At 43.4% G+C, this 22095-nt stretch overlaps 1 protein-coding gene across 2 annotated transcripts in view; it reads left to right on the top strand.

The window, feature by feature from the left end:
• Window positions 1-22095, top strand: part of LOC311140695 (gamma-aminobutyric acid type B receptor subunit 1-like) — a gene marked incomplete at its 3' end in the record, with an annotated part of 41316 nt that overhangs the window by 4783 nt on the left and 14438 nt on the right. For both annotated transcript variants that reach the window (XM_084175878.1, XM_084175879.1), the window contains 6 exons: window positions 5219-5379; window positions 11768-11902; window positions 19176-19346; window positions 20512-20613; window positions 20902-20967; window positions 21296-21487. In XM_084175878.1, coding sequence (XP_084032004.1) covers window positions 5219-5379; window positions 11768-11902; window positions 19176-19346; window positions 20512-20613; window positions 20902-20967; window positions 21296-21487 — 827 coding nt within the window. The remainder of the gene's footprint in view (window positions 1-5218; window positions 5380-11767; window positions 11903-19175; window positions 19347-20511; window positions 20614-20901; window positions 20968-21295; window positions 21488-22095) is intronic.

Raw genomic sequence — 22095 nt, 5'->3', positions numbered from 1 at the left:
AGATCTGGGGAAAGGGTACCAAAAAATGTCTGCAGCATTGAAGGTCCCCAAGAACACAGTGGCCTCCATCATTTTGAAATGGAAGAAGTTTGGAACCACCAAGGCTCTTCCAAGAGCTGGCCGCCTGGCCAAACTGAGCAATCGGTGGGAAGGACCTTGGTCAGGGAGGTGACCAAGAACCCGATGGTCACTTTGACAAAGCTCCAGAGTTCCTCTAAGGAACTTAGGATGGCCTTTAGGACAACCATCTCTGCAGCACTCCACCAATTAGGCCTTTATGGTAGAATGGCCAGACGGAAGCCACTCCTCAATAAAAGGCACATGACAGCTCGCTTGGAGTTTGCCAAAAGGCACCTAAAGACTCTCAGACCATGAGAAACAAGATTCTGTGGTGTGATGAAACCAAGATTGAACTCTTTGGCCTGAATGCCAAGCGTCATGTCTGGAGGAAACCTGGCACCATCCCTACGGTGAAGCATGGTGGTGGCAGAATCATGCTGTGGGGATGTCTTTCAGCGACAGGGACTGGGAGACAGGATCGAGGGAAAGATGAACGAAGCAAAGTACGGACAGATCCTTGATGAAAACCTGCTCCAGAGCCTCAGACTGGGGGCGAAGGTTCACCTTCCAACAGGACAACAACCTTAAGCACACAGCCAAGACAACGCAGGAGTGGCTTTGGGACAAGTCTCTGAACGTCCCGATTGAACATCTCTGGAGAGACCTGAAAATAGCTGTGCAGGGACGCTCCCCATCCAACCTGACAGAGCTTGAGAGGATCTGCAGAGAAGAATGGGAGAAATTAGCTAAATACAGGTGTCCCCAAGAAGACTCGAGGCTGTAATCGCTGCCAAAGGTGCTTCAACAAAGTACTGAATAAGGGGTCTGAATAATTATGTAAATGAGATATTTCCGTTTTATATTTTTTATACATTTGCAAAAATCTCACAAAAACGGTTTTTGCTTTGTCATTATGGGGTATTGTTTGTAGATTGATGAGGGAAAATAAATATTTAATCAATTTTAGAATAAGGCTGTAACGTAACAAAATGTGGAAGAAGTCAAGGGGTCTGAACACTTTCCAAATGCACTGTATGTAAAAGCTCAGTGAAACAAATGTTGCAAAAAGTTGCAATGCCTCTGTAAAGCACCAGAGGGCAGTGGTACATAATTTCTAGAGCAGGATGCCTGATGCTGACCAGTAGTTCTACTGGTGATGGATTTACACTGATTAGAATTAGAGCCAAGAGTAGAAATTACACAAAATATGCTATAGCTACAATCTCACTACATTTACTCAGTCAACTATCGATATAAAGACCCACTTCATTTGTCAGTATTTATATCATTACTGAGGGTAAATTGTTGTCCTTTTGGTGTTGACAAGATTATTATTTTTTTCACAGTTTTGTTAAAGATTATTGCTTCATTAAAGAGTCCAACTATTATATGCCTATTGTAAGATACTGGCGTAAGACTCCGATTCTCAACTCCTCTTTCAGATCGTACAATTTCGCGAATGATTATTTAATTATTATTATCAACCATTAACAACAACATTACTCACTCATTTCAACATAGTCTTCTCCTGCACCAACCTGTCCTATCGGTGCATAGAAAGCACATTTTCTTCCAAAATCTCCATGAAATGTGAACCAGACTTACTCTCTCCTTTTCATCTCTCATTCTCTCTCTATCATTCTCTCTCTCTCTCTCTCTCTCTCTCTCTCTCTCTCTCTCTCTCTCTCTCTCTCTCTCTCTCTCTCTCTCTCTCACACTCTCTCTCTCTCTCTCTCTCTCTCTCCCTCTCTCTCTCTCTTGCTCTCGCTCTCTCTCCCCCTCTCTCTTTATTCTACTTTTCACTCAGTGTTGTATCGATTCCCACTTACTGCCTTCTCAGCTGGGTAAAGGTTAACACCCAGGCCTGTCTGTGTCTGTGTGTGGAGGTGTGTGGGTGTGGGTGTGTGTTAGCAGCAGTCAGAGGAAATCAGAAAAAGCATTCTCTCTTCCGTGATCTTAAGGCCCTTGTTCTTATAGGTTAACCAGAATAGGGATGCCTGTATAACACTGGATTCCACCACTAATACAGTTGGTATAATAGATAGCTCTGGCAGAGGTGTCGCGACAGTGGTTGGTTTCTAAGGCTGTGGGCGACATTTGAGTCACACAAACGAGCACAGAGCTGTAAAAAAAATACTGTAAAACTCATTATAATCCGCAGCGTGATTTAATTTGAAGCTTTTCTTCAACGATGTGCCTTATAAGGAGGAGATTATTTAACCAGAGTTAAAGGAGCAATCTGCAGTTGCTACATCCACTTTTGGACAGAATATCGCTTATAAATGCCTCATGACCTTAGTTCAAATGTCATACCGCATCAAAACCCAAAATACAGTATAATCTTGTTTTTGTCCATTCTTTATAAACAATGTAATTGTAAACAAACACTGTATAGCCTAAAAACATAAAACTATAATTGTAATATCATGGATAGTCAGTCCCTGCATCCATAGCTCTGTCTATGAATTTGAGAGTGGTTACATTTCTCCAGCCCCATCCCTCAGTTATTTACCAAAACCAGTGGCGAGGTGAACACTTTGATTTTGTTTTTGTTTGAATTGCAGAGTGCCATTTTAAGTAAACTGTACGCTGCACAGCATGCACGCAATCCAATTGAGAGTTGCAGTATTTGGAACTAGCGTTGTATTATTTGCCATACCGTCTATTCAAAATGTATTTTTTGCACAGTGCTCTTGTCGTGATAAATGTCGGCCCTGTATGTGTTGTTCAGTGTTTGCTGGCATATAGATGGGCGCGTAATGGAATAGCATTTCAATATCAGGTGTGAATAATAGATGGCATGCTGCGGAGTTCCGGGGGGATATAGATCAGACAGGTGATCTATTGAGAGAGACAGATAGAGAGAGAGAGGAGTTCTACGTCAATGTGGGCTACAGATGGCTCAATGGCTCAGTGGGTTGGAGGTTGGAACATACACAGTGTTGGCTGGCAACACAAGGGCTGTGAGTTGAATTGACACTTGTGACAAGTATACTGAATAACAGTTAGTAGCTTTGGGTCTGCTATTGACTATTACTGTATTCAGATGCAATTCAGTAGTATGTCCACCACTGTAATTGTATTTGAGGTGGAGGAATGAAGGTGGCTATTTCTCCATCACACAATCTATCCCAATGTACACCGAGAACCTAAAACCAGCCTAATAGTTGAACAAAGGTGGGATGCATTTATCATTGGCTTTACTCTCGAGTCCCCAGAGTGCCAGTAGCTATTGCCAACGAGTCATGTGTTACATTTTAGCCATGGAAGAGTTGGAGTCATAGGAGGGTAGCATTATTGACTAATTCTATAATTCTATTATAGCTGTTTCTGATTCTGTTATGGATATTGACCTACTGGGGGTGTGAGAGCCCTATCTAAGAGCTGACAGTGAAACGGTGGTTGCGTCCCAAATTGCACCCTATTGTTTATAGGACACAACTTTTGACCAGAGCTCTACTTAATAGGGAGGCATTTGGGACGCGGACAGTGCTGCATTGGCTGATTAAAGGGCAATGAGAGGAGGCTTTAAAGTGGACAGACGGTTCAAACAGCAGGTATGCTGTAGCCTGTACAGTAGCAGCTCTTGGCTATACATCACACAGACTGACTCCAGGTCTGCTTAGATGAAGGGTAAAGGAGAGCCAGGAGATTGATGCACTGACTGGTCCACGGCTTTTGCGGATTTCTCAAAGTAGCCCCTGAGGTTTTTTGTAGTGGCTTGTGGGTGGGTGAATGAATGTCCTTTCATTGGTTATTGAGAAACAACTGAGAAGCATGTGAGGCATTGTTGTGGTTGAAATCGATTTGGCTCACTGTCAATCTAAAGACTATGTTGATTTGATATTCCAATATTTGATTTCTATCAGTTTACACTCTATTTTCCCAGGTAAAGTTAATATAGTCATTAGATATTGATCTGAATAATGTATTGTTGCAAAAGGAGAATTAGAGAGTGACAGATACCGATAGTTTCCAATACTCTTTGATTGTAGAAAGTAGGTGTTGCACACACACACAATTTAAAAGTTGGTCAATAGCCCAACCCCCCCCCCCCCCCCCCCCCCCCTCTCTCGATGTCTCTACACATTCGCCGACTAGCAAATAGCAAATATCATCAGAGCTGTCCTTGCTCATACACGCATGCACACACACACACACACACACACACACACATAGCCTCTGCTGCAGTGGATGATATACCCTTCGCGTCTCATTTCTGGACACTTCGTTTCATCCATACAATTGGAAATACGGGTCGTTGCACGGACAGATTATGAAAAAATCCTGAAATTACGCACAGTGCGATTTGCTTTTATTAACCAGAGAATAAGAACATTTCAAACGTTATTCGTAATCGGGAGCTCATTTTCTGCGGTCTGACTGGTGGCGCGCATACCTTTTGGTGCAAAATCGTGGTGATTATGAATAATTAGAAATAACGGACTTGTATTATTCGTTGCTGGACAGACAGTTTAAGGACATACAGTTTTAATGTCTGTCCAATATTCTCCATCGCGATGGATGGGGAAACTATCCTGCCTCATTAGCTTTTACAGCACTTGTATGAAACCATTCAACTTATTTGCTGGACCCAATTAATTGGACACCTCATCATTATTGAAATCTGCCTGCTGAACGACAAAAAGAGGCAAACATGGTTTCCAAACAAGTTATACCCTATTTATAAACCCAACATTCAACGTTCATAAAAACATTAACTATTTGCGTTGTATATCATGCGCCTCTGCACTGACAAATTATCAGTCGAAACGATTAGCCCACTGAAATAATATGAAGAGCAGGCGAGCTAGGCTATTTCTTATTATAGGCTAACAATCTTTCACTGTCTGTTAGCGAGGCGAACACGTGAATCCACTTTTTGAAGAGCGCAAGGTTCTTGCAATGAAATGCTATTGCGATTCATTGCAAATTCACCTCAAGGCTCTCTAAACTTTCATTACAACATAATATCCTTTAATTATTCTAATACGAACCCAACTCCTCTGTAACATTTGGATATTGCTCCAATTCAATTTCCTGACCATGGCGGTAATTGGAAAAAGTCTGCGGCAATTATCGAGTGTTGCGTCCGGACATATTGCACTTCGAGCATCGCTCACCTTACTTCTCCTCTCCTGGCCTTGCCCGTCCCTAGGCAAGAAGAAACTCTACATCGGAGCTCTCTTCCCAATGAGCGGCGGTTGGCCGGGCGGCCAAGCATGTCTCCCCTCTGCGCAGATGGCTTTGGATCTGGTGAACAACCGAACGGATATTCTGCCGGATTACGAACTGGAGCTGATATACTATGACAGTATGGTGAGTAGATGTTGGATCAAATAGATCAATTGTTGTGTTTAAAAAGTGAAAGTCGCAGAGGAGAATACAACTGTATCTTGTTTTTTTACAAGTCTCTAGACCAGTTGAAATTAAATTAGACCAGTTTGTCTTCATGATATATGAAATACATGAACACTTCATTTCTATTTCAGTTAACAGCCTTTCTTCTTTACATATGTCTATACATTGTTAAAACTTGCCAACATGATATTGATTTCCTGCAGGCATACTCTTTTTTATTTATTGCCCTTGTAGCAGGTGGGTGCAATAATCTAACAACTCAGCAGCATACTTATTTAATAGTGTCAAGGGAGTTGTGTGCCAAAATCCATATTATATTACCCCTTTTAGAATTGTAGCACAGTTGCCCATTTAATTAAAAAAACAGTAAACATGTCATCAGTAAACATGTCATCCCCCACAAACGATGCAGCACCCCCCCTCGGGCCAATTGAGATATCACACGCAACTAACGCATTTCAGTTAATTACTATAGCTCCCGCTTTAGGCCAATCAGTGTAATTTTGTCAATGCCGGATCTCAATGGCAATTGACCCAAATGTCGTCGAAATCGCATGTGGCTAAAGTACGAACTAACATACTTATGGAAGGAGACCGATCCACAGTCCCCTCACCGATTTCATGGTGGTGGACGATAAACTAAACTAATGCCAAGTCAGACACTGATATTGGCTTGCTGAAATTCAGCACCAAGGACAGCGTCAGTGCTGGTATAGGAAAAGTGAACTTTCGCAATGAAACTGGACTACCACTACGCATCAGCTGGCTGCTAGGAGGTGATGTGTCTTAACAATAAAAAAGACCAATGTCTATATGTCATACAAAGCACAGGGGACATTTCTTCAGTGGACAGAATGCAACTGCAGAGGTCTCCTTGGGATAAAATGTGACATATAGCTGACTATCACTGACCGTCACTGTCCGATTTGACCACTAGCTGACCACCAAGCTCCAATTACTAACCAGGAAATGATAGCGTCAAATATTTGTGTTATTAAATGAACGAAACACCCGCTGCTTGTCTGTCATCAATCATTCATCATATAGGCATTTTCAAATGTCAGCACTATTCACTGGCTACACATCTATATGTTTCCCACTGTTTCTGCCCTAGTTATTGCCTCCTACTTCGTCATTAGCTTTAACACACAGCCATCCTCCCCACTGGGTTTCCATACCAATCATACTGCAGGACAGATGCCTCCACTACACCCGGGCATACAGCACACAGGCATGAGACAGTTAACTGTGCTGTGACTGGTTAGGGAGCGGTACTCGCTTTGTTCTGATTGGTGTAAAAGGCTCTGCATTGGAATCCCATTGTAAAGAATAGGGAAGAGGGGAGAGGAGAGGAACGTTGTCATGGCAACACAGTTAGCATTGAAACAAACAAGCTAAATATTTTTCACCTTTCAATTAGATAAGACTATGGATGAATAGATATGGAAGATTTATCCATGTTGAGATTCAGGGTTTGAAATTCATTTACAGAACATGAAGTTAGGCTGTGGACATATCAAATATACTGACTGTGTCACGGATTCAGCCGAGGCTGCCCCTCCTCCTTGCTCGGGCAGGCTTCGGCGTTCGTCGTCACCGGAGTACTAGCTGCTACCGATCCATGTATCTATGTTCAACTTGTTTTGTCTTGATTGGTCACACCTGTTTCCCATTATGTAGTTATGTCTTCCCTATTTAACCCTCTGTCTCACACTGTGTGTTGTGTGTGTTTGTTCAAGTTTTGGTTGTCGTTAGTGTGCGGGTTTGTTCCCTCCCTGCGTGGAGGTTGTTGTTCGTTCTTTTACCTTCGACTAAAGTACGCCTTTTGATTAGCTCTGTGTCCTGCGCCTGACTTCGCCTACCGCATTACACTGACGCCTTGACAGCTTTGTGAATCAATGGTACTGGCCATATAATACATTCTAAAATCTAGATATTCGGAATTTATGGGATTAATTTCACCCATTGGTTGATTTATGGTTCTCTTTTTGTTTTGACAAACCAATAGATTTACACCTTTGTAAAGACCAATACATGACTATAACCAAATCAATGAACATGTCAGACAGTGACATTTTCTTGAACATAGCCTGCATCTGTGTGCTAGTGTACAGTTATTGCTAATTACAGTTGGGTTTGATGAACACTTTAAAGATCAGTGGATTGTGAACCTTCACACCTGGCTGAAATATTAATGAACAGCTTATGGCATTAAGAGTTAAATTATAGGAGATGGAATTGAATACAGCTACTATTTATTTTCAGTTATTATCCAATCAACAGCTTGTTTGGTCAACTACCAAATATCACACAGGCAATCATAACACACTCTGTTTGAGCATGAGATTTAGAAATAAGCATCAACATCGTCCAATTGTTTGTCTTCTTAATTGCATTACAAGATCTAGGATTGGGATATCAATTATGAAGAAGTACTCATAGAGTGGTCTTGGCTTGAATGTATAAGGATGTTCAATATTAGAATGTGTTCATTTAAAGGCTCACAATAGTAAAATAGTGTGGTCCTCTGTAGCTCAGCTGGTAGAGCACGGCGCTTGTAACGCAAAGGTAGTGGGTTCGATCCCCGGGAACACCCATACACAAAAATGTATGCACGCATGACTGTAAGTCGCTTTGGATAAAAGCGTCTGCTAAATGGCATATTATTATTATTATTAAAGTGAAGCTTTAAAGTGTGATCCCGTTTGCCTTGGAAAAAGATGGCTCATCAAATATACCATTGCAGAATTAGACACTGAATAATTAAACATTAAGAAGATTTTAGTGTAGATGAACTTCAACACTTATACAGTTTATTTGTATTGCAGCATATCTCTATCTATCTATATGGGTAGATCACTGCTTGTTTGTTTGTGTGGTGGTATAGGGAGAGAACATTAGACTATTTACAGCACATTGAGATCTATACACAGACACACCACTCACCCGCTCCAGACTGTTGCCATGGTTATATCAAAGCGAAGACTGATAACTTTGATCAATTATTAACTGTGATGGAGGGAGACCGGTAGAGAAATGGCGTGATGAGGTGCTCTCTGTGTAGGGCGCTGTCTTTCGGATGGGACGTTAAACGGGTGTCCTGACTCTCTGTGGTCACTAAAGATCCCCTGGCACTTATCGTAAGAGTAGGGGTATTAACCCCGGTGTCCTGGCTAAATTCCCAATCTGGCCCTCGTACCATCATGGTCACCTAATCTACCCCAGCCTCCAATTGGCTCATTCATCCCCCCTCTGTAAATGAGAGTGTGTTCTCAGTCAACTTACCTGGTAAAAAATATAAATAAAAGTCTCTCACTTCCCCGTTAATTGGCAGCTGGAACATGATAGGACTCAAAATCATTTATGTGTCCACACACATGCATTATCTCACACACGTATGCAACATTTAACGCCATGACTCAAGTGGTTTTCGGACACGTGTGAAGTTTCACATGTACATTTTCCATGTGTATTTTTTTTCATAGTTTTTTTTTCACCACTTCCAGTCTCCCATCCAGGACTGACCCTGCTTAGCTTTAGAGGGAAACTAACAGTGGGATGCAGGGTGCTATGGTGCTGGAATGAATGTTGCAAAACATTTTTTTGCGTTAATTTATAATTAATTTGCGCTCACATTTAAAAATGATTTCCTTGCAATATTATGTTTTGCTATCAACATTTTTGGGTTTATGTTTTGGAATACTAAGAATGTTGTTCTCGACTTCAGAAGTTTTGTTTGATATTAATGGCACAAAAGTAGCTCGCTCACTAGAGGATTGCACCATATAGCAACGCTGTTACTCTATTAAAAGTGTTTAAAGTGACAATCCTTAATTCAAATATTAACAAAGTGTTCTCCCTGCCACAGTTTCGGTAAAAAGCTGAAGGATGGAGCTGGAGAAATGCAACCACTCTTATATCCATAGACTACGCTATGGATGCAAGTACTGGTCATCCATTATATCAAAATTATAGTTTTAACTATGTTTCTAGGCTATACAGTGTTTGTTTACATTTACTTTGTTTACAAACATTGGAGTAAATGTGGAGTTTTCTTGCATGTGAAACTGCAAATTAGATTGTCCCTTTAGATGTGGAATTGCAAGTGAAAAACTATCACATGTAAAAAATAAATAAAAGATATGCAGTTTCATATGTGAAAGAAATTCTCATTTTCACATGTGGAATTGCAAGTTCATATGTGAAAAACAATCATGTGAAAGTGAGATTTTCACGTGGTTGTCTTACATGTGAAACAGCAAATGTGATTTTCACATAGTGCTGTTTTTCATGTGTCAAACGGCATATACGATTCTTACATGTGAAAGTTTGTCAAATTTGCGGTTTCACATGTAAAATAGCCGTTTTCACATGTTGAGCTTAAATTTAACATGAAACCATATTTTCACATGTATTAAATGTAGAGTTCACATGTTAACGCCACCTTTTCAAATGTGAGGAGAATAACGTTTTCACCTCACATGTAAATTGTAGTTTGACGTGAAATTCTGCGGTTTACATGTGAAGTGAAAACGTTATTCTCCTCACATGTGAAAAGGTGGCGTTAACATGTGAACTCTACATTTAATACATGTGAAAATATGGTTTCACGTGAAATTTAAGCTCAACATGTGAAAACGGCTATTTTACATGTGAAACCGCAAATTTGACATCTGTTTTTTTTTTGTAAGGGCAGGCATCCCCAGGAGTTCTCCAGGGCAGAGAAAAGGTTATGACCGCCTGACATGTTATCAGATGTGACAGAATAGCAAAACGTCACTTTCTCTTCCATTATGATCAAGTCGACTCGGTGGTATCATGATATCTAGATCATATCATACAATCAAGAGACAGTAGCAATAGACGACAACGTTTTAACACCATTGAAATTAACAGGCAATTTTTGCATCCAACACATTTGCATCTTGAGTGTGCTATTTCCATCTCGGAAAATGAACAGAGACAAACCAACACCCAAATTAGGGCCCATAATGTCCATTGTTAAATCACAGTTTTCCACAACCGGATTGCTTGTGACACTCAACTGCAATGCATGGGAGTTCTGTCTCCTCTCTCTCCCCCTCCACAGTAAATCATCATTAAACTTGTCAGGCTTATTTAGATGTGGCCTCACTGAGGACTGGAATAGGGATGGCTTATTGGAAACCTTGGTGACAGGCCTGTGATGGATAATTTGTTCATGATTGGAACACCTCAAGCTTATTTTACATTCATTTGAGGCTTTGAATGTGTTCTGTTTGTGATATCTCCCTCCCTCTTTGTGCATTCATATTTTCTTCCTATCGCTTTTTGGACAGTGTGGTAAATTTTAACTCTCTCTGTGGCCATCTTTCCTCATTTTTATACTGAAGCTCAATAAGGCTGAATATGGATCACTGTTCTGTTCGTCTTTCTGTTTCTGATATTCTTCTTTCTTCCTCCCTTCTCTCTCTCTCCCTCTCTCTCTACCCCTGTTCTCTACCCACCCCCTCACTTTCTCTCCCACATCTCTCACCTCTCCTCTCTTCCTCTCCTTTCCCCCCTCTATTTCTCTCCTAATCTTCCTCCTCTTTCCCCCCCTCTTCCTTCATCTCCCCCTCTCTCCCTTCATCTCCCCCTCTCTCCCTTCATCTCCCCTTCTCTCCCTTCATCTCCCCCTCTCTTCCTTCATCTCCCCCTCTCACCCTTCATCGCCCCCTCTTTCCCTTCATCTCCCCCTCTCTTCCTTCATCTCCCCCTCTCTCCCTTCATCTCCCCCTCTCTCCCTTCATCTCCCCCTCTCCCTTCATCTCCCCTTCTCTCCCTTCATCTCCCCCTCTCTTCCTTCATCTCCCCCTCTTTCCCTTCATCTCCCCCTCTCTTTCTTCATCTCCCCCTCTCTCCCTTCATCTCCCCCTCTCTCCCTTCATCACCCCCTCTCTCCCTTCATCTCCCCCTCTCTCCCTTCATCTCCCCCTCTCTCCCTTCATCTCCCCCTCTCTTCCTTCATCTCCCCCTCTCTCCCTTCATCTCCCCCTCTCCCTTCATCTCCCCTTCTCTCCCTTCATCTCCCCCTCTCTTCCTTCATCTCCCCCTCTCACCCTTCATCGCCCCCTCTTTCCCTTCATCTCCCCCTCTCTCCCTTCATCTCCCCCCTCTCCCTTCATCTCCCCCTCTCTCCCTTCATCTCCCCCTCTCTCCCTTCATCTCCCCCTCTCTCCCTTCATCTCCCCCTCTCTTCCTTCATCTCCCCCTATCTCCCTCACATCTATGTCCCCTTTTATTTCACTCTATCTCCCCCCAAATCTCCTCCATCTCCTCCTCCCTCAATTTCCCCCCTCTCTCTTCCTCTTTCTCTCTCTCTTAGTGTGACCCGGGTGAGTCCACCAAGTTGCTCTATGACCTGCTCTACACAGAGCCCATCAAGACAGTCCTGATGCCCGGCTGCAGCTCCGTATCCACACTGGTAGCAGAGGCTGCTCGCATGTGGAACCTCATAGTGGTGGGTAGCTACTGTGTGTGTGCGTGTGTCCCATTCTCTCTTTCTCTTTCTCTATATCTATCTATCTATCTATCTATCTATCTATCTATCTATCTATCTCTCTCTCTCTCTCTCTCTCTCTCTCTCTCTCTCTCTCTCTCTCTCTCTCTCTCTCTCTCTCTCTCTCTCTCTCTCTCTCTCTCTCTCTCTCTCTCTCTCTCTCTCTCTCTTTCTCTCTCTCTCTCTCTCTCTCTCTCTCTCTCTCTCTCTCGTAATCTCATTTCGCTCTTAATTTAACCTTAAACTTTAGCCAACCTTTTTAGCCCAGTAATTAATTGAGAACAAATTAAATCTCCCTATCTATCCATTTCTCTCCTTCATGAAAAACCCTATCTCTTTTTGTTTTTCCAATCTCCTCTTTACTCCCTCCACTTGTCAGCAACTAGTGCCTTGGGCCTGTCTGCTCGATTTCCTCCTTTCTCTTCCTCTCAGCCTCCTTGTTCCCACTCTAACTGTCGACCCCCCCCCCCCCCCCTCTCTCTCTCTCTCTCTCTCCCTGTCTCTCTCTCACTCTCTCCCTGTCTGTCTGTCTTTCTCTCTCTCTCTCTGCCTTCTTCTCTCCCTCTCTCTCTCTCTCTCTCTCTCTCTCTCTCTCTCTCTCTCTCTCTCTCTCTCTCTCTCTCTCTCTCTCTCTCTCTCTCTCTCTCTCTCTCTCTCTCTCTCACTCACACACACACACACACATAAAGGGATCAGGCTCTTTAGTGAGTGAGTGTACACCACCACCAATCTCCACACACTTATTTCTGTCCCTGTTCAGCCCTTAGGAGGAGTATCTCTCTGCATGTCAAACAAGCCTATTAGAGAGGGAAAACAGCCAAGGATCAAACAGACCAGAATCAAGGGATTTCTGGGTGCTCCAATTGGCAGGCTGTATTCGGATCTCCCATAGCCTAGCGTAGCAACTCAGTCTACATTTAAAGGCAATCCCATTGACCCAATACAATAAAAAAGTTCATACCGGCACATCCTGTAAAACGTTTAAAAACATTTAGCAACGGAAAACAAAAATGTGTCTTTCTAATTGGACTAATCCAGTTAATCCCTCCCTGTTTTAGTCAATTTGGTGCAAAATGAACACAACCCTGAAGCCACTCATTTTGAGGCTATTTCATTCTCCTGTGTGTGTCACCCCTAATGCAGGAGCTATTTTCCACAGGCTGATACCATCGTCCCCCTGACTGCACCCCACTGTGAGCTGGCAAACTCTATTCTACTCTACTGTCACTAGCTGTATTGTCTGCTGTCCATGTATTGATAGCTCCACTACCTCTACATACACCCAGGGATTTGTTAACCCTGGGACTCAATATTGTTCATGACATTTGACATTTATCATCAGGTCTCTACTTTCTTCTTCTCTCATTCCCTGATGTCAGGGTGCCGATGCTCTGAACACTAAAGTCATAGGCATGATAGATATAGATATAGAATATTAAACCCCCCTCACCTCTCAATTCAATTCAAATCAGTGCAATAAGCTGCAATGGCATGGAATACTTCCGTCTCGCTTCCGCATTGTCTCCGTGCTGCTGTGCTGTTTGTTGCTACTTGGCTACCTGCCAAACTATTCACGTTTTACTTTTAATAAACGTTTAATCAATCTCTGTGTTCAACAAATTTACCAACTTTTTAGTTTTGTCCTCACTCATCTTTTTTCGTTAAACTTTTTCACCCCAGACGTTTATCCCGAGACAGAAGAGTCATTTTCCTGTGCGTTTTAGCTGCCAACTTTACGTTATTTTCCTTTTTTCCATCGCAACTTTTTTCCCTTATTCAACTTTTTCACTCCGGACGCTTTATCTGGACATGGTTCATCAACATCTTCAACAGCCGAAGCTAAGTAGTAACATTAACATGATGTCTTCTAATTGCAGTCGCTGTACTCATAATATACAGGAGAATTCTCGCCTTACGGCGAGAATAGCTGTGCTACAAGCCCAGCTTCAGACGCAATCGTTAGGCAAGGGTAATATCAGTGTAGGAAAGGAAGAAACAGCGTCTGTGCCACCAGTAAGTACAGACAGTAACGTTAGTATAAATCCCCCCGCACAGTCCCCGCAGCCGGACAACTTTCTCATGGCTTCTGGAGGGAAATACTGTTGGAATGCTCAACCGGTGTCGCTCATTCAGCCGACAGAAACCTTCAACCGGTTTTCCCCATTATGTAGCGAGTCGGAGTCTGAGTCTGAGTCTTCTCTAGTCTCTACTCCTCCCGTTACGGGGTCTGAGACTCCGAAGGCTCCCACCATTAGCTCTGACAAATTGAAAACCCTAGTCATTGGCGACTCCATTACCCGCAGTATTAGACTTAAAACGAATCACCCAGCGATCATACACTGTTTACTAGGGGGCAGGGCTACCGACGTTAAGGCTAATCTAAAGATGGTGCTGGCTAAAGCTAAAACTGGCGAGTGTAGAGAGTATAGAGATATTGTTATCCACGTCGGCACCAACGATGTTAGGATGAAACAGTCAGAGGTCACCAAGTGCAACATAGCTTCAGCGTGTAAATCAGCTAGAAAGATGTGTCGGCATCGAGTAATTGTCTCTGGCCCCCTCCCAGTTAGGGGAAGTGACGAGCTCTACAGCAGAGTCTCAGCACTTAATCGCTGGTTGAAAACAGTTTTCTGCCCCTCCCAAAATATAACATTTGTGGATAATTGGCCCTCTTTCTGGGACTCACCCACAAACAGGACCAAGCCTGACCTGCTGAGGAGTGACGGACTCCATCCTAGCTGGAGGGGTGCTCTCCTCTTATCTACCAACATAGATAGGGCTCTAACTCCTCTAGCCCCACAGTGAAATAGGGTGCAGGCCAGGCAGCAGGCTGTTAGCCAACCTGCCAGCTTAGTGGAGTCTGCCAATAGCACAGTCAGTGTAGTCAGCTCAGCCATACCCATTGAGACTGTGTCTGTGCCTCGACCTAGGTTGGGCAAAACTAAACATGGCGGTGTTCACCCTAGCAATCTTATTAGGATAAAGACCTCCTCCATTCCTGCCATTATTGAAAGATAAAATAAAAATAGGGTTACTTAATGTTAGATCCCTCACTTCAAAGGCAGTCATAGTCAATGAACTAATCACTGATCATAATCTTGATGTGATTGGCCTGACTGAAACATGGCTTAAGCCTGATGAATTTGCTGTGTTAAATGAGGCCTCACCTCCTGGTTACACTAGTGACCATATTCCCCGTGCATCCCGCAAAGGCGGAGGTGTTGCTAACATTTACGATAGCAAATTTCAATTTACAAAAAAAAAAATGGCGTTTTCATCTTTTGAGCTTCTAGTCATGAAATCTATGCAGCCTACTCAATCACTTTTTATAGCTACTGTTTACAGGCCTCCTGGGCCATATACAGCGTTCCTCTCTGAGTTTCCTGAATTCCTATCAGACCTTGTAGTCATAGCAGATCATATTCTAATTTTTGGTGATTTTAATATTCACATGGAGAAGTCCACAGACCCACTCCAAAAGTCTTTCGGAGCCATTATCGACTCAGTGGGTTTTGTCCAACATGTCTCTGGACCTACTCACTGCCACAGTCATACTCTGGACCTAGTTTTGTCCCATGGAATAAATGTTGTAGATCTTAATGTTTTTCCACAAAATCCTGGACTATCGGACCACCATTTTATTACGTTTGCAATCGCAACAAATAATCTGCTCAGACCCCAACCAAGGAGCATCAAAAGTCGTGCTATAAATTCTCAGACAACACAAAAATTCATTGATGCCCTTCCAGACTCCTTCTGCCTACCCAAGGACGTCAGAGGACAAAAATCAGTTAACCACTTAACTGAGGAACTCAATTTAACCTTGCGCAATACCCTAGATGCAGTTGCACCCCTAAAAACGAAAAACATTTGTCATAAGAAACTAGCTCCCTGGTATACAGAAAATACCCGAGCTTTGAAGCAAGCTTCCAGGAAATTGGAACGGAAATGGCGCCACACCAAACTGGAAGTCTTCCGACTAGCTTGGAAAGACAGTACCGTGCAGTACCGAAGAGCCCTCACTGCTGCTCGATCATCCTACTTTTCCAACTTAATCGAGGAAAATAAGAACAATCCAAAATGTCTTTTTGATACTGTTGCAAAGCTAACTAAAAAGCAGCATTCCCCAAGAGAGGATGGCTTTCACTTCAGCAGTGATAAATTCATGAACTTCTTTGAGGAAAATATCATGACCATTAGAAAGCAAATTACGGACTCCTCTTTGAATCTGCGTATTCCTCCAGGGCTTAGCTGTCCTGGATCTGCACAGCTCTGCGAGGGCCTGGGATCGGGAGAGACACTTAAGTGTTTTAGTACTATATCTCTTGACACAATGATGAAAATAATCATGGCCTCTAAACCTTCAAGCTGCATACTGGATCCTATTCCTACTAAACTGCTGAAGGAGCTGCTTCCTGTGCTTGGCCCTCCTATGTTGAACATAATAAACAGCTCTCTATCCACCGGATGTGTACCAAACTCACTAAAAGTGGCAGTGATAAAGCCTCTCTTGAAAAAGCCAAACCTTGACCCGGAAAATATAAAAAACTATCGGCCTATATCGAATCTTCCATTCCTCTCAAAAATGTTAGAAAAAGCTGTTGCGCAGCAACTCACTGCCTTTCTGAAGACAAACAATGTATACGAAATGCTTCAGTCTGGTTTTAGACCCCATCATAGCACTGAGACTGCACTTGTGAAGGTGGTAAATGACCTTTTAATGGCGTCAGACCGAGGCTCTGCATCTGTCCTCGTGCTACTAGACCTTAGTGCTGCCTTTGACACCATCGATCACCACATTCTTTTGGAGAGACTGGAAACCCAAATTGGTCTACACGGACAAGTTCTGGCCTGGTTTAGATCCTACCTGTCGGAAAGATATCAGTTTGTCTCTGTGAATGGTCTGTCCTCCGACAAATCAACTGTACATTTCGGTGTTCCTCAAGGTTCCGTTTTAGGACCACTATTGTTTTCACTATATATTTTACCTCTTGGGGATGTTATTCGAAAACATAATGTTAACTTTCACTGCTATGCGGATGACACACAGCTGTACATTTCAATGAAGCATGGTGAAGCCCCAAAATTGCCCTCGCTAGAAGCCTGTGTTTCAGACATAAGGAAGTGGATGGCTGAAAACTTTTTACTTTTAAACTCGGACAAAACAGAGATGCTTGTTCTAGGTCCCAAGAAACAAAGAGATCTTCTGTTAAATCTGACAATTCATCTTGATGGTTGTAAAGTCGTCTCAAATAAAACTGTGAAGGACCTAGGCGTTACTCTTGACCCTGATCTCTCTTTTGACGAACATATCAAGACTGTTTCAAGGACAGCTTTTTTCCATCTACGTAACATTGCAAAAATCAGAAATTTTCTGTCCAAAAATGATGCAGAAAAATTAATCCATGCATTTGTTACTTCTAGGTTAGACTACTGCAATGCTCTATTTTCCGGCTACCCGGATAAAGCACTAAATAAACTTCAGTTAGTGCTAAATACGGCTGCTAGAATCCTGACTAGAACCAAGAAATTTGATCATATTACTCCAGTGCTAGCTTCCCTACACTGGCTTCCTGTTAAGGCAAGGGCTGATTTCAAGGTTTTACTGTTAACCTATAAAGCGTTACATGGGCTTGCTCCTACCTATCTTTCCGAGTTGGTCCTGCCGTACATACCAATACGTACGCTACGGTCACAAGACGCAGGCCTCCTAATTGTCCCTAGAATTTCTAAGCAAACAGCGGGAGGCAGGGCTTTCTCCTATAGATCTCCATTTTTATGGAACAGTCTGCCTACCCATGTGAGAGACGCAGACTCGGTCTCAACCTTTAAGTCTTTACTGAAGACTTATCTCTTCAGTAGGTCATATGATTGAGTGTAGTCTGGCCCAGGAGTGTGAAGGTGAACGGAAAGGCTGGAGCAACGAACAGCCCTTGCTGTCTCTGCCAGGCCGGTTCCCCTCTCCACTGGGGTTCTCTGCCTCTAACCCTGTTGCAGGGGCTGAGTCACTGGCTTGCTGGTGCTCTTTCATGCCGTCCCTGGGAGGGGTGCGTCACTTGAGTGGGTTGAGTTACTGACGTGATCTTCCTGTCTGGGTTGGCGCCCCCCCCTTGGTTTGTGCTGTGGTGGAGACCTCTGTGGGCTATACTCGGCCTTGTCTCAGGATTGTAAGTTGGTGGTTGGGGATATCCCTCTAGTGGTGCGGGGGCTGTGCTTTGGCGGAGTGGGTGGGGTTATATCCTTCCTGTTTGGCCCTGTCCGGGGGTTTCTTCGGATGGGGCCACAGTGTCTCCGGACCGCTCCTGTCTCAGCCTCCAGTATTTATGCTGCAGTAGTTTATGTGTCGGGGGGCTGGGGTTAGTTGGTTATACCTGGAGTACTTCTCCTGTCTTATCCAGTGTCCTGTGTGAATTTAAGTATGCTCTCTCTAATTCTCTCGTTCTCTCTTTCTCTCTGAGAACCTGAGCCCTAGGACCATACGTCAGGACTACCGGGCATGATGACACCTTGCTGTCCCCAGTCCGCCTGGCCTTGCTGCTATTCCAGTTTCAACTGTTCTGCCTGCGGCTACGAAACCCCTACCTGTCCCAGACCTGCTGTTTTCAACTCTTAATGATCGGCTATGAAAAGCCAACTGAGAGACCTGAGCCCTAGGACCATACGTCGGGACTACCGGCCGTGGTGACTCCTTGCTGTCCCCAGTCCGCCTGGCCTTGCTGCTATTCCAGTTTAAACTGTTCTGCCTGCGGTTATGGAACCCCTACCTGTCCCAGACCTGCTGTTTTCAACTCTTAATGATCGGCTATGAAAAGCCAACTGAGATTTATTCCTGATTATTATTTGACCATGCTTGTCACTTATGAACATTTTTGAACATCTTGGCATGGTTCTGTTATAATCTCCACCCGGCACAGCCAGAAGAGGACTGGCCACCCCTCATAGCCTGGTTCCTCTCTAGGTTTCTTCCTAGGTTTTGCCTTTCTAGGGAGTTTTTCCTAGCCACCGTGCTTCTACACCTGCATTACTAGCTGTTTGGGGTTTTAGGCTGGGTTTCTGTACAGCACTTCGAGATATTAGCTGATGTAAGAAGGGCTATATAAAATAAAATTGATTGATTGATTGATTGAATACATTAGTACTGTATATTGCCTGGGTGTATAGTGTTTTGATAGTTGTAGAACATAAGGAAATACATGTTTATCTCCCTCCCTATCTCCCCCTCTCTCTTTGTCAGTTGTCCTATGGCTCCAGCTCTCCAGCCTTGTCCAACAGGAACCGTTTCCCCACCTTCTTCCGCACCCACCCCTCGGCCACCCTCCACAACCCCACCAGGGTACGCCTCTTCCAGAAATGGAAGTGGACTAAGATCGCCACCATCCAGCAGACCACGGAGGTCTTCACTTCGGTCAGTACACTCTCTCTGTCTAGCTCTCTCTCTCTATGTCGCTCTCTCTCTTTCTTTTTCTCTCTCTCTCTCTCTCTCTCTCTCTCTCTCTCTCTCTCTCTCTCTCTCTCTCTCTCTCTCTCGCTCTCTCTCTCTTTCTATCTCTCTCTCTTTCTCTCTCTCTGTATCTCTCTCTGTATCTCTCTCTGTATCTCTCTCTCTATCTCTCTCTGTATTTCTCTCTCTATATCTCTCTCTGTATCTCTCTCTCTCTCTCTCTCTCTCTCTCTCTCTCTCTCTCTCTCTGTCTCTGTATCTCTCTCTCTCTCTCTCTCTCTCTCTTTCTATCTCTCTCTCTTTCTCTCTCTCTGTATCTCTCTCTGTATCTCTCTCTGTATCTCTCTCTGTATCTCTCTCTGTATCTCTCTCTCTCTCTCTCTCTCTCTCTCTCTCTCTGTCTGTCTCTGTATCTCTCTCTCTCTCTCTCTCTCTCTCTCTCTCTCTGTCTCTCACTCTCCTTCTGTCTGTCTCCCCCCTCCCTCTTTCTCTCTTTCTCTCTTTCTCTCTCTTTCTTCCACAGCCCCTTCTTCAGTGACTCTCCCACATCTTAATGAGCAAATGTGTGTGTGTGACTTATATGCAGTATGATAGTCTTTTAAGTATTCAATCCCACAATTTATCGTGGATTTTTGAAGTAATTTGTTGGAATATTGGTGGTGAGAAATATTGATCAGGCAATACATCTCTCTGAGCGACCGGGTCGATAATGTGGCACTTGGTTTCTTTCCTCTAATGGAGGTTAATGATCTCCCTCTTCCTTGATCTTTACCTTTCGCTATCTCTCCTCTTTCCTCTCTCTTTCCCTACATCTTCTCCCCTTCTTGCTTCCTCTTTTTTCTCTCTTTTTCTACCTCTCTCTCTCAAATTATCATTCTCTTTCTCTCCCTCTGTCCTTTATTATCCGTTTTCCTCTTTCCTCTTTTACTCTCATCCTCTTTCTCTTTCTATTTCTTGTGCCTTTCCTCTCTCCTTTTCTCACCCCTTCCATCTTTCTTTCAATCTCTACCCCTCCCTTCTCTCTTTCCATCTTCCCCATCTCTTCTCTCTTTCGTCTTTCCTTCTCTGTTCTCTCTTCCGTCTCTCTTTCTATCTACCCCTTCTCCTCTTCTCTTCTTCTCTCATATAGACTCTGGATGATCTGGAGCAGAGGGTGAAGGAGGCTGGGATTGAGATCAGTGTGAGACAGAGCTTCCTCACCGACCCGGCTGTCGCTGTCAAGAACCTCAAGGTGCTTTGATGAAATATTCAATGGGGGGCTGCTGTTGCTCTCCCCTGTTCACAGCTGCGCCTGTTAGCGAAGTGAGGTGACTTAATACAGGAAATGAATGCAGGAGGCTAATTAGCACAGACAACTACCAGCCAGTCTGTGAAGTGCCGAGCTAGCTAGCTAGCTAGCAGAGTTGTACCATAGAATTGGAATAGTCAAAGTGTAAAGGCTAGTATCATTATTATTGAACTATGTGAATGTATTTTCATTATGATGGCTTAAATCATTACGCTTGCTGTCATTGAATAGCGTCAGGATGCCAGAATAATTGTGGGGCTCTTCTATGAGACGGAAGCCAGGAAAGTGTTTTGTGAGGTGAGTGTTTTTCCTTGTTTGACCTCAAGTTTTGTTAAGCATTAAATCATTGGGCTATTTATAGTTATTGACCTCCATAGTATCTTGAACATCTATCTGAATTCATTCTTATTTATACTGTGGTGATGATGTAGCCTTGAGAAGCAAATAAAATGTATACGTAATTAAGTTTTATTTAAAAGACTATTAAGTGTGTCATCTTCTTCTTTACTCTCTGTAGTCCAAATGTTTCTCTCTCTGCCTTCTTCTCTCCCTCTTTCTCTCTCTCTCTCTCTCTCTCTCTCTCTATCTCTCGCTCTCCCTCACCCTCTCTCCCTCCATCCTCCAGGTATTTAAAGAGAAACTATATGGCAAGAAATATGTGTGGTTTCTGATTGGCTGGTACGCTGATAACTGGTTCAAGATCAAAGACCCGTCCATCAACTGCACCATTGAGAATATGACCGAGGCGGTGGAGGGCCATGTTACCACGGAGATCGTCATGCTCAACCCCGAGACCGTCCGCGGAGCCTCCAACCTGGTGAGAACATCTGGGCTGGATCTAGCACTGATCCAGGAACAGGTCCCCCGTGTAATGTAATGTTATTGATTATGATCAGCATTCCAACCTGGTGAGCAACATCTGCTCTCCATCTGGTCATGTTGTCCCTTCAATTTCACACGCTGCCAGCTTAGCTGTAGATTAGCTTAATATACCTTATTCTTCTACCTGCAGAGCAGTGGCTTGATGTGCTACTGCAATAGTACACTCTAGGGGCCCTTTAGGCTTTTCCACACTGCATGTTCTTAGCCCAGGGCAGAGACATATATTTAGACATTTATATGGCTATCCCTAATAAATATTCAACTTAGGTGACAATGGAACTCTGTGATTGGCTAGCCCCAAAAAGCTGGGGTAAAAGCTGTCTTAGCCCTGAGCTAAGTACAGTAACTTTTGAGTTCAAAGGCTAGTAATACGTAACCATTACACAGTGCTTGAGGCACCAGTATTGCCTAAATCTAGTTGACCCTGATGCAACTAACATAGTGATTTTAATTATGGAAATGTCATACTAATGAGTTTGATGGACAATAGTTCAGATTGAAAGCCACAAGAACGGTGACCCTCATATATCAACTCCTCCCCTT

This window comes from Coregonus lavaretus (genome assembly GCF_964263955.1).
Source record: "Coregonus lavaretus genome assembly, chromosome: 13".
Taxonomy (NCBI): domain Eukaryota; kingdom Metazoa; phylum Chordata; class Actinopteri; order Salmoniformes; family Salmonidae; genus Coregonus; species Coregonus lavaretus.
The sequence above is the reverse complement of the archived record's forward strand: the minus strand, read 5'-3'. Positions and strand labels throughout refer to the sequence as shown.